The following is a 15802-nucleotide window of genomic DNA, read 5'->3' on the forward strand; positions in this document are numbered from 1 at the left end:
CTTGTAGGTTTTGGGGAAAGGCAAGTATTGGGTTTTAACCACTGAATTTCTTGTAATATGCAACAAATAGTCAACAAAGGCCTCAAGTTAAAATTTAAAAAGTACTCTTTAGAAATGTCAGACTCTTATTTATACACTAAACACCACCTGCACACTTATCAGATCCTAATAATTCTGCACCAAATAGTCACGTACGTATATGTAGAAAAACTCTGTACCAACTACATGTGGACCTATCAGTATATAACAACATTGCACTATATACTTTTGTTTTATCTATATATTACAATATCACATGTAAAACTTGAATACCTTTTTAGTTTACCTGTACATTTTCAGGTTTGTTAAAAAAGACAAGGGGTGAAATCCTGGACCTATTGAAGTCACAGAGAGCTTTTCCATTGACTTCAAAGGGACCAGGATTTAATCCAAACATTTTAGAAGGTAGAATGAATTCAGAAAGCTTTAGTGTAAAATGGAGTAGGTTAAATTGGTATTAGTTGAGTGTTATTATCTTGCATTTGTCTACATTTAATTTAATCTGCCATTTTTTTGCTCAATTGCCTAATTTTGTCAGCTCCTCCCTAGAAACTACTAAAACTACACATTTTTTCCTTTTCTCAAAAAAATGTTGCCATCATGCAGTTCACCCTTATTTCAGATTGTTAATAAATATTTTGAATAATAGTCTTGTCTATACTATTCCCTAGGGCATCTGACTATTAACTTCTTTTCATGTTGAGGCCTGCACATTTATGTGTGCACTGTTTACTGTATTTCAACCATTTTAATCCATGACAATTTTTGAAAGTTTATGTAAATTACACCACTCATTTTGCATTATCTATTATTTTAAACTATCTTTCAAAGTAAAATTAAATGGCAGATTTAACTCATTAAACTTTCAGTAAATTCCAAATGGTCAAGGGTTTGACTCATGGTATGGGTTAATTCCTTGTTGAGAGAGAAATGAGTGACTTGGACACAGGATACTCTATTCCTGTTTTAATTTATTGACAACCATATACCATCTTGGGGCATGTCTACATGAAAACTTACAATGCACACTAGGGAACTTTTAGTGCACATCAGCAGGGTCCACAGACAGTTAGCAGGTGGCATGCTGGAATGCTGTAGATTTAGACCCCATCTTGCTGCATAGTAAATGTTCATGTAGCTATGCCTTTGGATAGGAAAATTAGGCCTTTCTACACAAGAAGATTATACTGATGTAACTGAACCCATTTAGAAGTTGATTTTGTTAAATGAGTACAGCACCCTTATGGATAATCTCATTTTGGTTTATGAGTGTCTTGTATGCATATTCATTAAAAAATGTTAAAAGAACATTAAGATTGCAAAATCATGTACTCAAAGGTTAGGAAATCGAGAATTAAGATTGTTTTAATTCAGCCCATTTGTGCATATGCATTATGATGCAGTCTTTAATTACGTGATTAAATTTTTTTTTTCCACAAGACCCTGCCTCATTCAAAGCACAAGATGGATGTTGTTCCCTAATTAGCAACTATTCGATATTTTGTTTTATCCTAATTGTTCAGTGAGTCTTATTTACTGCACAAATTCAAACCTGCTCTGAAGACAGAATCAAATAATTTCCTCTGTGGCAGGGGTTCTCAGCCTTTTTCTTTCTGAGCCTCTTCCCCCCAACATACTATAAAAGCTCCATGGCCCAGCTGTGCCACAGCAACTGCTTTTCTGTATATAAATGCCAGGGCCAGCGTTAGGGGGTAGCAAGTCGGGCAATTGCCTGGGGCACCACGCCATAGGGGGTACCATGAAGCTAAATTGCTCAGGCTTCAGCTTCAGCCCTGGGTGGTGGAGCTCAGGGCCCTGTGTTGCAGTCCCGTGTGGTGGGGCTTCGGCTTTCTGCACTGGGCCCTACCAAGTCTAATGTCAGCCATGCTTGGAGGCCCCCCTGAGTCCTGCTCGCAGCCCCTCAAGGGGCCCCACACTCCTTGTTGAGAACTGCTCCTCTATGGCACTCATATCTTTAGTATATGAGTGCTTTGTAAACATTAAGTAATTAATCTTCACAATAACCCTATGAGATGAGGGGGTGGTATAATACCCATTTTATGGAACTAAGGTCAAAGATTATGGTCAAAAGTTTCCACTTTTGGATGCCCAATTTGAGACAACTAGGACCTGATTCTTCCAAGTACTTGGCATTATAAAGCCCTTTGTATGTTCAAAGCACAGCTCCCATTGACTTCAGTTGCAGCTGTAAGTGCTCAGCACTTCTGCAAATCAGACCACAGGGCATCAAGTCAGGCAAACAGTGACCTGTGATCTGTTTGGTAGAAGTGACTTGACTAGTATCCCATAGGAAGTTGCATGGTAGAGACAGGGATAGAATCTAGTTCTCCCAGGCGGCATACAACTGCCTAACCGTGATGCCATCCTTTTTTTTCCTGCAGTGCCTTACTTCATTCACTGCACACCTTCCAACTTCTGCAACAAACGAAGCAGGAGTCCTACACACACAATCTCTTTCATATGCAACCCTTATTCAGCCCCAGAGCAGGTCCCGTGTACTGAATGAGTCAGAGACCCTGTGGAAAAAGTAGCATATGATCGTGAAATTAAAGAATATGTCATAATGCATGCACACAAGGGGGCCAAATTAAGATTTCAATCTTATTTTTAGCATTTTCTAACCTTTTGTTGCTTGACTTTGAAAACTTAATAATGTTTTTTTTTAAAGTTTCTAGGTTTTTAAAAATGCAAACTAAAAAAAAAAAAAAAACAGAAATCCCATCATGTGGCACCATATTGACACAGATATGGATTGGAACTTTTAGATTCACCACACAGACCCTTGCTACTTGATCTAACAGACTAACCAATAGCAATAGTAAATTATCATTCCTTATGTGGACCATCACTAGAGGAGAATGGGAGACACATTTTGCCAGTATGTTTCACGGATGTTTGCTGACAACAGAGGAATGGTGAGACTCAGGAATCTTGAGTTCCATTCCAGGCACTGGAGGGAAGTGTGCCTTAGTGGGAAGAGAATTTTCTGGTCATTTCCTCTACGCTTGAGCTTTTCTGCCCTATTCCTTCTAACATGGACCTGTTCCAGTCCAGGCTTCTGGTTCCAGTCCCACTCTTTTTACCTTCCCAGCCCCAGTCTCCACTCCTCAGGATTCTCATGATTTTTAAGCCCAGGGGAACTTAAATTCATAACTTTGCTAGACACTAAAAATCATGGACTCAACAGAGACACTGGCTTTATGTCTCCTACAACAATAATCCACTAGCCCTCCTTTGTCCTGTGACTCCAGAGGTGTTAAATGCCAACTTCATCTTGAATGGTCTCTCGCAATATATGTTAATGCCTTATTCTTAAGAATCTGTTCCACCTTGTACTTAGCTGTAACACTCAGGTTACCTTTCCCAGGGCAGGTCTAGAAACTTGAAACTTGCATTGGTGCAGCTGCATTGCTATAGCGCTTCTGGTGAAGACACCGTAAACTGATGGGAGAGCGCTTTCCTGTCTGCTTAATAATTCCACCTCTGCAAGAGGCAGTAGCTATGTTGCTGGGAGAAGCTCTCCCACTGACATAGCACTGTCTACACAGAGGGTTGAGGTTGGTATAGCTAAATCACTCAGGGGTGTGGATTTTTACCGATGTAAGTGTGTAGTGTAAACCTGTCCCCCAGACTAGAAGAGCTCTGTGTAGTTCAAAAGCTTGTGTCTTTCATCAACAGAAGTTGGTCCAATAAAAGATATTATCTCACCCATCTTGTCTCTTTCATAACCATTCTGGTAGCAGTCTCATCTTCCAAGTGTATATTTCTAAAAAAATAATTATTTCAAATCTTTAGCACTTTTGTTACAATATAACATTTTACTCACCCATGATGCAGATCCCATCATACAAAGCTTCATTTTTTATAGTGCAGGTGTAATACATTCTAAGAAAAATATAAGTAGACTTAAAACCTTAACATTAAACTAAAAGCCTAAAACGAAACAGTAGTACTAGTTCAAATATTTTTATTATAGTTTTTTTCAACAAAAATTTGAGTTTTATCAAAAATGAAGTTTTTCACCAGAAGGTTGTTTGACAACATTTTTTGTTTAAAACATTGACTTTCATTTTTCTTAATTGTAGGGTTTTTTATTTTGAAATATTGGGAAAATTCCCACATTCTCTGTCTCCCCGTCCCCTTTTCTTTTCCCCTGGAAATTTTTGTAAAAAAGTCAGAAAGTGGGTTAAAAACACCATTACTTTTAACTTTTTTGCACTGGAAGAGTGTGGGAAAAGTGAGAGAAAGTAGCACTTCTCCACTTTTACTCACCCCCACTGAAAAAGCACTCCCTCCTCAGCCACCCTATTTTCTCTAATATTTTAATGTTTTTTCACTAGAGAAAGAGAGGGGAAAAGTTTTGGGATTGGTTTTGTTTTGTTTTAAGTGAGAGATGGAGGAGATTTTTTCTTGTAAAAAACAAATTAAATGAAAACTTCATCTTCTTTCAAAACTTGTCATGAAGCTCCATCCAAAAATTTTGATCAGCTTTACTAACCAGAATGAACATTATAGCTAATGCAGCCCTTGTTTAAACACAAAAGTTGCAATCAGTGTAACTAAATTGGTTTAGCTTAAGCAAATTAACGTAAGGCATTTTTAAACTGCTTTAAAAGTCCACCTAAGGGGCTTGTATCAGTTTAATTTTATTACGTTATCTAATCTATTTTAAACCAATTAGTTAAAACAGTGCAATGTTGGTGGGTAGATAAGGCTCCAGAGGCTAGTTTGCATAATCATACATAAAAAATATACACTTTAACTGCCCTTTAACATCTTTTAAATTTAATTAATATAGGAAATACCACAAATACTCATGGAAATGTTATTTAGTTATATAAGGCTACCTAAAAGTATTTTCTTGTGGTCATTGTGTATGTGTTTATACTGTAATAATGCTATGAGCATATGGTGTGTGAACTAACAAAGAGTCCATTGAAGTGGGAGAGAATTTATACCATTCATTGGATATTGCTACTACCTCAGTTTTATATTTTATCAATTTACCAGTAATCATTAGTGTTTCAGTTAGTAGTGGCTCCTCTGAAATAATTTTAAAGAGGTGTTATTCATCTTGATTGACAGCTATTTTGTGGACCAGCACACAGTTCTTGTAGCAATGAAATCCCATTTCAGATTTGCATTAAGTCTGAAGTGGGGTTGCACAGAATAAAATGAGGGACAAGCTAGGTGAATGGGCAGTACAATTTCAGAAGAAATTAATTGTTGAGAAATGAAGGTAACACACATTGGGGAGAATGATTTTGAACTACCCATTTACCTTTACTCTCCTCTAAGTTTACTATGCCAGTTGAAGAAAAAAATATTTATTTTAGTTACTTATATGGCTCCCATTCCTGTAGTATCTGAGCATCCTTCACTCTTTATTATATTTATCCTTACAATACACTCGTGAGGTAGGGCAATACTGTTTCCCCATTTTACAGATTTGGACCAGAGGCACAGATAGATTAAGGCCCAGATCCTCAAATATATTTAGGCTCCCAAACTTCCATTGAAATCAGTAGGAGTTAGATGCTTCAGTACTGTTGAGGATCTGAGCCTAAGTGACTTGCCCACAAGGTCACTCAGGAAGTCTGAAACAGAGCAGGGAATTGATCCCAGGTCTCCGGCTATCATCCTAACCATGCTCCAAGCTCCCTTGCTTATGAAAAAGACATGAAACGTGGACATTTCAGTGAAGACCTGTGGTCAATATGCAGCAGCAATCAAAATGCAAACAAAACGTTAGGCTACATAGGGAAAGGAATGAAAAATTATTTGGAAAATGATATATCCTTGCCTGGAATTCTGCGTTTGGTTCTGGATATCTCCACATCAGAAAAGGAAGAGAATGGCTTCAGAGATAAAGTATGAAAACAGATGAAAAACTCTCACACAAGGAGAGATTGAAAAGATTGGAACTGTTTACTTTGGAAAGAAGATGAATAAGAGGGAACATGATAAAAGAATACAAAATAATGGATAGTAATGAGAAGGTGTATCAGGAACTAATATTCACAAGGGCTGTCAATTAATCGCAGTTAACTCACGCGATTAACTCAAAAAAATTGATCGTCATTTAAAAAATTAATTGTGATTAATCGCACTGTTAAACAATAGAATACCAATAGAAATTTGTTAAATGTTTTTGAATGTTTTTCTACATTTTCAAATATATCTATTTAAATTACAACACAGAATACAAAGTGTACAGTGCTCATTTTATATTATTTTTATTACAAATATTTGCACTGTAAAAATGATAAACAAACGAAACAATATTTTTCAATTCACCTCATACAAGTACTGTAGTGCAATCTCTTTATCATGAAAGTGCAACTTATATTTTTTTTGTTACATAACTGCATTCAAAAACAAAACAGTGTAAAACTTTAAAGCCTAGAAGTCCACTCAGTCCTACTTCTTGTTCAGCCAATCTCTAAGAGAAACAAGTTTGTTTACATTTGCAGGAGATAATGCTGGTCCCTTCTCATTTACAATGTCACCTGAAGGTGAGAACAGATGTTTGTTTGCATGGCACCGTTGTAGCTGGCGTCCCAAGATATTTACATGCCACATGCGCTAAAGATTCATATGCCTCTTCATGCTTCTGCCATAGTTCCAGAGGACATGCATCCATACTGATGACGCTTGTTTTGTTAAAAAAAAAATGCATTAATTAAATTTGTGACTGAACTCCTTGGGGGGAGAATTGTATGTCTCCTGCTCTGTTTTACCCACATTCTGCCATATATTTCATGTTATAGCAGTCTCAGATGATGACCCAGAACATGTTGTTCGTTTTAACACCTTCACTACAACTTTGACAAAATGCAAAAAAGATATCAATGTGAAATTTCTAAAGATAGCTACAGCACTCAATCCAAGGTTTAAGAATCTGAAGTACCTTCCAAAATTTGAGAGGGATAAGGTGTGGAGCAACACTCTGATGCGGAAACTACAGAACCTCCAAAAAAGAAAATCACCCTTCTGCTGGTGGCATCTGACTCAGGTGATGAAAATGAACATGCGTCAGTCTGCACTACTTTGGATCATTATTGAGGAGAACCTGTCATGAGCATGGATGCATGTCTGCTGGAATGGTGGTTGAAGCATCAAGAGAGATCTGAATCTTTACCACATCTGGCATGTAAATATTTTGAGACGCCAGCTACAATAGTACCATGCAAACGTCTGTTTTCGCGTTTAGGTGACATTGTAAACAAGCAGCAGGCAGCATTATCTTCTGCAAATCTAAACAAATTTGTTTGAGTGATTGGCTGAACAAAAAATAGGACTGAGTGGACTTGTAGGCTCTAAAGTTTTACATTGTTTTATTTTTGAATGCAGTTATTTTTTGTACATAATTCTACATTTGTAAGTTCAACTTTCATGATAAAGAGATTGTACTATAGGTACTTGTATTAGGTGAATTGAAAAATACTATTTATTTTGTTTTTTACAGTGCAAATATTTGTAATAAAAATAAATATAAAGTGAGCACTGTACACTTTGTATTCTGTGTTTAATTGAAATCAATATATTTGAAAATGTAGATAATATCCACAAATATTTAAATAAATGGTATTCTATTATCATTTAACAGCGCGGTTAATCATGATTAATTTTTTTAATCGCTTGACAGCCATAATATTCACCCTTTCACAATGCAAGAGTAAGGGAAGACTAGATTAAATGTAAAGTGGACAAACTCAAAACTGTTAAGAGCAAATACTTTTTCATCCAATAAAATTAGCCTATGGAAGTCATTGCCACAGGATACCAGTGAAGGCCAACAGCTTATCAAGATTCAAAACAGGATTGGTTATTTATATGGCTAACTAGAATATCTAATTCTGTTCTAATAGTAAATATAATAGCCCAGTTTTGTTACAATACAAAAAAGTTTTAAAGCAAGACATACACTCACATTTCAGCCTGTAACTATTGGGTGCTAGGAACTAATGGAAAGTTTCCCTGGGGGCAGGTTTTCCAAGAACTTCCTACTGCAGGGTCTTTTTCACCTTACTCTGAAGCATTTGATACTAGCCACTGTCAGGGATCGGACAGTGGACTAACTGGATCAGTTTTGATCCAGTTTGGTATCAAAATGGCAGGTGAAATTCAGTGTTGATAAGTGCAATTATACATATGCAATGATGAGTTCTAAATTAGCTGTTACCACCCAAGAAAGAGAGCTTGGAGTCATTGTGGATAGTTCTCTGACAATGTCTGCTCAGTGCACAATAGCAGTCAAAAAGGTTAACAAATTGTATGTTAGGAATGATGAGGAAAGGGCTAGAAAATAAGACAGAAAGTATTGTAAATTGGCCCCAAGTATATATATTACTGGTCTGGACTTTATTCTGCTTGTACATTTCAAAAGTGAGCAAGTCATGATCACTTGTACCCCAGCTACCATTAATTTTCAGTTATGTGATTGATTCCTCTTTATCTGTTAGGACAAGATCTAATAAAGAATTCCTCCATATTGGCTGCAACACTTTTTGAGTTAGGAAATTGTCATCGCTAATGTTTGGAAATTCCAAGGATGTTTTAGTACTGGCAGTATGAGCCCTCCAGCATCTGTCACTCAAATTTAAGGCCACCATGATCACGGAGCTGTTTTCCCTGCACATTAAAGATGGGTGAATAAGAAGCAGTCAGCATGTTCTCATGTAGGCTGTAGCAGACACTAGCCATTACCACTTCTTGTGCTTTATCTGTTAGGACATTGATCCATAGCATTCAAGATTATTTTTTTCCATTGTATCAGTGATTTGGGAACAGGTAATGTCAATTTTGACATAGAGTGCCACTTCTCCTCCCTTTTTGCACACTCAATCCTTCCTAAACAGGTTATTATAAACATTGATTTTAACAGTCCAATTGTGCGAGTCATCCCAGCAGGTTTCAGTAATACCAACTGGTGACTTATAACTGTTCGGTTTATCGGTTTGTTATAAAAGCTCTTCTATTGACACATCAATTTGGGACAGTATGTCAGATTTGTTGCCCAAAAAGAATAGGGCTGATGTAGCCATGTCCTTGGCTATGAAGACCAATCCAAAGAATTCATTTAGCTTCTCTGCAAGGGCCTTGTCTTCCTTGGGCTTTGTGTAATTTCCATAGTTTAAATTTACAATATCATTACTTTATTTGCTAACAGGATGTCAATACAAGTAAGACTATTCATTGTAAAACATTTATCAATTTTATATAAAGGTATTAAATATAAGTAACTATTTACACAGAAAGAAGTGACATCTACCTGATACTGCCAAATCTCACAAGATGATGTATGTTCCATAGTTAAATTAAGTAGGATGAGTTAGAAATTGATTAATACTTTCACTAAAGTGATTTTCTCAAAATGCTTTTAGATTCTTAAGATAATGGAACACTGCTTTACAATTTTGTTGTACTTATTTTCCATTGTAAATGTGATAATATATTTTCAATTTTTTCTTTTATCAGTTAAAAAGATTACATACCTTTCTGGGACCATTCATATACAATTTGATTTATTTACAGAACTTAATCTGAAATTAAGTAATTATCACTTTTTATTTATAATTTTGAGGTCTTCTTCTTCCTAGAATGGATATTTTACTACAATTATCTGAAGTCAAATGGAAGGCCCTCACCAGGATCAAGAATGGAAGGGTCACTCTTCCCTCCTCTCTAGAAACCAGTTCTGTCACTTCTGTAATATACACCGCTACCTCGATATAATGCAACCCGACATAACACGAATTCGGATATAACATGGTAAAGCAGTGCTCCAGAGAGGCGGGGCTGCGCACTCCTGTGGATCAAAGCAAGTTCAATATAACGTGGTTTCACCTATAACACGGTAAGATTTTTTGGCTCCCGAGGACAGCATTATATCGAGGTAGAGGTGTACTCAGATTAATCTGTTTTAAGACAAGAAATTCCCAAACCTGACTTTCAGTTCATGTGACTCCAACTCTTGACCATTTAACAGATTCAGTGTCTTGACATTTATTCAGGCAGATAATTTCTATTTAGTACGCAGTTCAGTTGCCAGTAATCAGACAGCTAGTAAGCCAGAGATGTTTTGCTGGTATAACTTTTACAGTATAAATACTAGATTGTATGCTCATTTTATATTATGTACTATACATGTTAAATACAGAGTGCATTCTCCTCTTTTTTATACACGTTCCCCAATGGTGTGCTAAGTACGGTCTTTCTGCCCATTATCAACAGGGGATAGTGGTGTACACAAGCAGACAGCAATGTGGCTGGCACTACGTGTAACTGATGAGATGGATGTCAATAGTGGCCATGAAGTGGGTTATGTTGTCCCATTTGAGAGCTGCTGTACCACTGAACCAATTCAGAGGTCTGAGGATTTGTTTTTAATCCCTTTAACATTGTACGAATGTCATTCCTTGAAATCCTGGGTTTAGCAGGCCAATGCTCAAACCACTGAGCTAGCCGTGTTAGTCTGTATCAGCAAAAAGAACAAGGAGTCCTTGTGGCACCTTAGAGACTAAGGGTATGTCTACACTACGAAATTAGGTCGATGTAATAGAAGTCGATTTTTTTAGAAATTGATTTGATACAGTCGATTGTGTGTGTCCCCACTAAGCGCATTAAGTTGGTGGTGTGCGTCCACAGTACTGAGGCTAGCGTCGACATTCGGAGCATTGCACTGTGGTAGCTATCCCACAGTTCCGCAGCCTCCACCACCCATTGGCATTCTGAGTTGAGCTCCCAATGCCTGATGGGGCAAAAACATTGTCGCGGGTGGTTCTGGGTACATGTCATACCTCCCTCCCTCCCTCCATGAAAGCTACGGCAAAAAATCGTTTCTTGCCTTTTTTTCCTGGGTTACGCGAGCAGACGACATACCACAGCAAGCATGGAGCCCGCTCAGCTCACTGTCACAGTATGTCTCCTGGGTACTGCTGGCAGATGCGGTACTGCAGTGCTACACAGCAGCATCCTCCTGCCTTGCCTTGCGGATGGCAGATGGTGCAATACGACTGCTAACCATTGTCGTCGTCCTGTGGGTGCTCCTGGCCGACCTCGGTTAGGTTGGTCGGGGGCACCTGGGCAAAAATGGGAATGACTCCAGGTCATTCTCTTTTTTAAGTTTTGTCTAATGGAGATTCAGTCCCGTCTGGAATATCATGCCAGCTGGAGGCTTCTGCCTCATGCTGCTCTTCCAGTCGGCAGCACCGCGCGGTCGCACCTACCCCAGCCTACACCTTGCTCCCATGGCTCATGAAGCCTGGACAGTAGTAAGAAGCAGTTCAAGTATAGGCTGAGCAAGTGCATAATGGTGGTAGAATGTGCCTTTGAACATTTAAAAGCTCGCTGGCGCAGTTGACTGACTCGGTTAGACCTCAGCGAAACCAATATTCCCATCGTTATTACTGCTTGCTGTGTGCTCCACAATATCTGTGAGAGTAAGGGGGAGACGTCTGGTGGGATGGGAGGTTGAGGCAAATTGCCTGGCTGCTGATTACGCACAGCCAGACACCATGGCGGTTAGAAGAGCACAGCAGGGCGCACTGTGCATCAGAGAAGCTTTGAAAAACAGTTTAATGACTGGCCAGGCTAGGGTGTGAAAGTTCTGTTTGTTTTTCCTTCATGAAAACCTGCCCCCTTGGTTCACTCTACTTCCCTGTAAGCCAACTGCCCTCCCCTCCCCCCCCTTTGATCTCCGCTTGCAGAGGCAATAAAGTCATTGTTGTTTCAAATTCATACATTCTTTATTAATTCATCACACAAATGGGGGGATAACTGCCAAGATAGCCCGGGAGGGGGTGGGGGAGGAGGGAAGCACAGGGTTGGGGTAGTTGTAGGGGCACCCCCTAGAATGGCATGCAGCTCATCATAGAAGCAGCATGTCTGGGGTTCTGACCCAGAGTGGCCATTTGCCTCTCTGGTTCTTTGGTAGGCTTACCTGAGCTCCTTAAGTTTCACATGGCACTGCTGCGGGTCCCTGTTATAACCTCTGTCCTTCATGCCCTTGGAGATTTTTTTCAAATATTCTGGCATTTCGTCTTTTGGAACGGAGTTTGGATACAGGGCCGGCTCCAGGCACCAGCTTAACAAGCAGGTGCTTGGGGCGGCCAAGGGAGAGGGGCGGCACCTGCGGCAATTCGGGGGCGGCAGGTCCCTCACTCTCTCTAGGAGCGAAGGACCTGCTGCTGAACTGCTTTTTTTTTTTTTTTTCTTTTTTGCTTGGGGTGGCAGAAATGCTGGAGCCGGCCCTGTTTGGAGAGCATGGATTCGTCTCCCCATACAGCGATCAGATGCAGTACCTCCCGTTCGGTCCATGCTGGAGCTCTTTTGTGATTCTGGGACTCTGTGGTCACCTGTGCTGATGAGCTCTGCATGGTCACCTGTGCTAATCAGCGCGCCACGCTGGCCAAACAGGAAATGAAATTCAAAAGTTCGTGGGGCTTTTCCTGTCTACCTGCCCAGTGCATCTGAGTTGAGAGTGCTGTCCAGAGCAGTCACAATGGAGTACTCTGGGATAGCTCCTGGAGGCCAATACCGTTGAATTGCGTCCACACTACCCCAAATTCGACCCAGCAGGGTTGATTTCAGTGCTAATCCCCTCCTCGGGGAGGAGTACAGAAATAGATTTTAAGAGCCCCTTAAGTCGACAAAAATGGCTTCGTTGTATGGACGGGTGCAGGGTTAAATTGATCTAACGCTGCTAAATTCAACCTAAACTCGTTGAGGGGAGGCAGCTAAGCAAATGGCTGACGCCTCCTTGTGGCGATGTTAATGCAGGTACTCCATAGGGAGGGCAGCCAGTGACCAGGTAAATGGCCTGGTAAAGGACTTAAAAGGAGGTACTGGATAAAGAAACAGAATGGGGGAGGGGGTTCGGGGACTCCCATGACCGGTACAGCAAAGAGCCAAACCCTCCCTCCCCTCCCCCGTTCTCATAGCCCTCCTTAAGGCTCTTGTGAGGCTGGTGGATGGTAAGGTCCAAGCCATGGGTTGGCTGGGGGACCTGGATGGAAACAAAGGGGAGCTGGTGGAAGCCCTGGAGAACTGATGTGAATAAGCATGGATTTGCCTGCACTGTACACTTTATCTGCCAGGTAGTCCCAGACATCTGTATAATAAAGTTGCAGCCTGATTAAAACCCATAAAAGTCTCCTGTCCTTCTTGCGGTATATCCAGACAATATGTGCTAACTACTTATGCTAAACTATCATTCAATCTTATATTTATCTGCAACACTCTTAGCATCTTTCCCAGACCTGAAAAAAAGCTCTGTGTAGGTAAAAAGCTTGTCTCTCTCACCAACAGGAGTTGGTCCAATAAAAGATATTACCTCACATATCTTGTCTCTCTAACAGTGCCCAGTATATCCAGCAGACCCCTCAATGAAAGCTGCCTATTAGACAAACCCAACTGGTTGTCTGTTGCCAAGGAACCAATATTTCAGGATGGTTATTTTAAAAGAAATAAAGTAAATAAAAATAAACTTTTTTTCCTACTAGTCAGCACCATCCTCCCACTATGTATCACTAATTCTGCTTATAGGAGTTGATTTCTGTGGTAGTTGCAGCAAAGGGAACTGAATTCACCATTGCATGCAATATATTGACTTTGTGTAGAAAGGGGTTCTCAAACTGGGGGTTGGGACCCCTCAGGGGGTCACAAGGTTATTACATGTTGAGTCACAAGCTGTCAGCCTCCATCCTAAAACCCGCTTTGCCTCCAGCATTGATAATGGTGTTAAATATATAAAAAGTGTTTTTTATTTATAAGGGGGTCACACTCAGAGGGCTTGCTATGTGAAAGGGGTCACCAGTACAAAAATTTGAGAACCACTGCCATAGAAGATAAATATATTTAAGCCACTTACTAGTATTATTGGTCATGCTACGTACAGAAAGACATGGCTATGTAATTTTATTAATAATGATGATACTTAGCTTTTCAAAATGCTCTATATTTTCAAAGTGATTTACAAACATTAATGAATCCTCCCAATGTATTTATCAGTGCCTGCATAGAAAAATATCTAAAATCAGAGAAAAGCATAAAGTTGTCAGGGTTTTTTTTTTTTTTTAGGGGGGGAGGACTGGAGTTTCTATATTGATTAAAAACATTTTTGATGGGGCACATCTACACTCAGAAGCTTGGATACTTGTGTAATAATCCCTTCCTAATTGAAAAGAGATCACTTAATCCTCACCTTCACACTGAACACCACATCTGGCATGAATTATTACACCATAACTCACGTCCCATCGTAGGTTTTATTGGTTAATTGGAGTTTAAGATTTGGTGTATCGTTTCTTAACAATTAAGTGTCTTTTAACCTGAACAAAAACATGGAATGAGTTAAGAGGAAAAGTTAGGCTTTTATGATGTATCCAGCCAAATTGCTAATCTAGCCTCAAAATGTCACAACTCAGGGCTAGTCCACACTAAGCCCCCAGTTCGAACTAAGATACGCAACTTCAGCTACGTGAATAACGTAGCTGAAGTCGAAGTATCTTAGTTCAAATGTAAAGGTACTTACCGTGGGTCCACACACGGCAGGCAGGCTCCCCCGTCGACTCCACCTACTCCTCTCACAGAGCAAGATTACTGGTGTTGACGGCGAGCACTTCCGGGATCGATTTATCACGTCTAGACAAGACGCGATAAATCGATCCCAGAAGATCAATTGCTTGCCGCCGAACCACCGGGTAAGTATAGACATACCCTTAGATGCCATTGGAGCATCTTCAAGGAGACATTTTGTCAACACTGTCACTCTGACTCTGCTTTGTGTTTTGAGTTTTAGGGGTATAACTTCATAGTGATGTTATATATATACACATACATACACACACGCAATGCTTTTGTAATTTCCTGCACACTAACGTGAAAATATACCATTCTAGACCTAAATTCTCTTGCTCTTGTGCGCACTTTGACTGTAAGCAGAGACAGAGCAGGCTGAATATAGTGGTTCAAAGTTCATGGCCAGACATAAAATTTGTAACTGGATTTGTATTATAAACTAGTCCAATATTTTAGCTCAAAAGGAAGAACTTCAAGAAAGTAGGAATGAAATAAGGATTTAGATAAATACAGGTTGAAAGAGCCATTCTATGATGGTTGTGATGTCACTCAGTGTCACATAGAAACCAGGAAGTGCAGATCAGATCTCTCAGGATTTTAAGAATGTAATAATTGTCAGGTTTTTTTTTAAACACTCAGCACTAAAGACATTTTAAAACAATATCTATATACTCTCTTAAAAATATCTTGCAAACAGACTTTTTGTGGAAGTGAAAAGAGATTGCTTGATTAAAAGAATCCCCTCTATCCCAAAAACCTTTGCAGTTCACCTTTAACTTTTGGACTTTTATGCATTTAAATTCTTAACTTTAATGCGCCATTAACATAGCTTTTTAGCATTTCATTATTTTAGTTTCCTTCACAGAGTTTGACACTGGATAGGGTGACCATATGTCCCGTTTTAGCCAGGACAGTTCCTTTTTTAAGTCCTATCTGGGCTGTCCTGACTTATTTGACAAATGCCCACTTTTGCCAAAAAAGTGGGGCATGCATCTCTAGCAGGGTGCAGAAGAACATGCGGGGGAAAGGCGGGCAGGGTTTGGGTGAGCGGCAATGCCAGCCCCGTGCACAGGAGGAGGGAAGAGGGGCAGGGAACAGGCCAGCCCCACATGCAGGGAAATATGGTTACCCTAACACTGGAAGATAAAAAACTCAATAA

The 15802-nt window shown here is 39.6% G+C and overlaps 1 protein-coding gene across 1 annotated transcript in view; it reads left to right on the forward strand.

Moving 5' to 3' along the window:
• Positions 1-15802, forward strand: part of DHX32 (DEAH-box helicase 32 (putative)) — a 56072-nt gene that overhangs the window by 8513 nt on the left and 31757 nt on the right. Inside the window, 2 exon segments of the mRNA XM_054035619.1 lie at positions 10249-10303; positions 10306-10432. Coding sequence (XP_053891594.1) covers positions 10249-10303; positions 10306-10432 — 182 coding nt within the window.

This window comes from Malaclemys terrapin, chromosome 7 (genome assembly GCF_027887155.1).
Source record: "Malaclemys terrapin pileata isolate rMalTer1 chromosome 7, rMalTer1.hap1, whole genome shotgun sequence".
Classification (NCBI taxonomy): domain Eukaryota; kingdom Metazoa; phylum Chordata; order Testudines; family Emydidae; genus Malaclemys; species Malaclemys terrapin.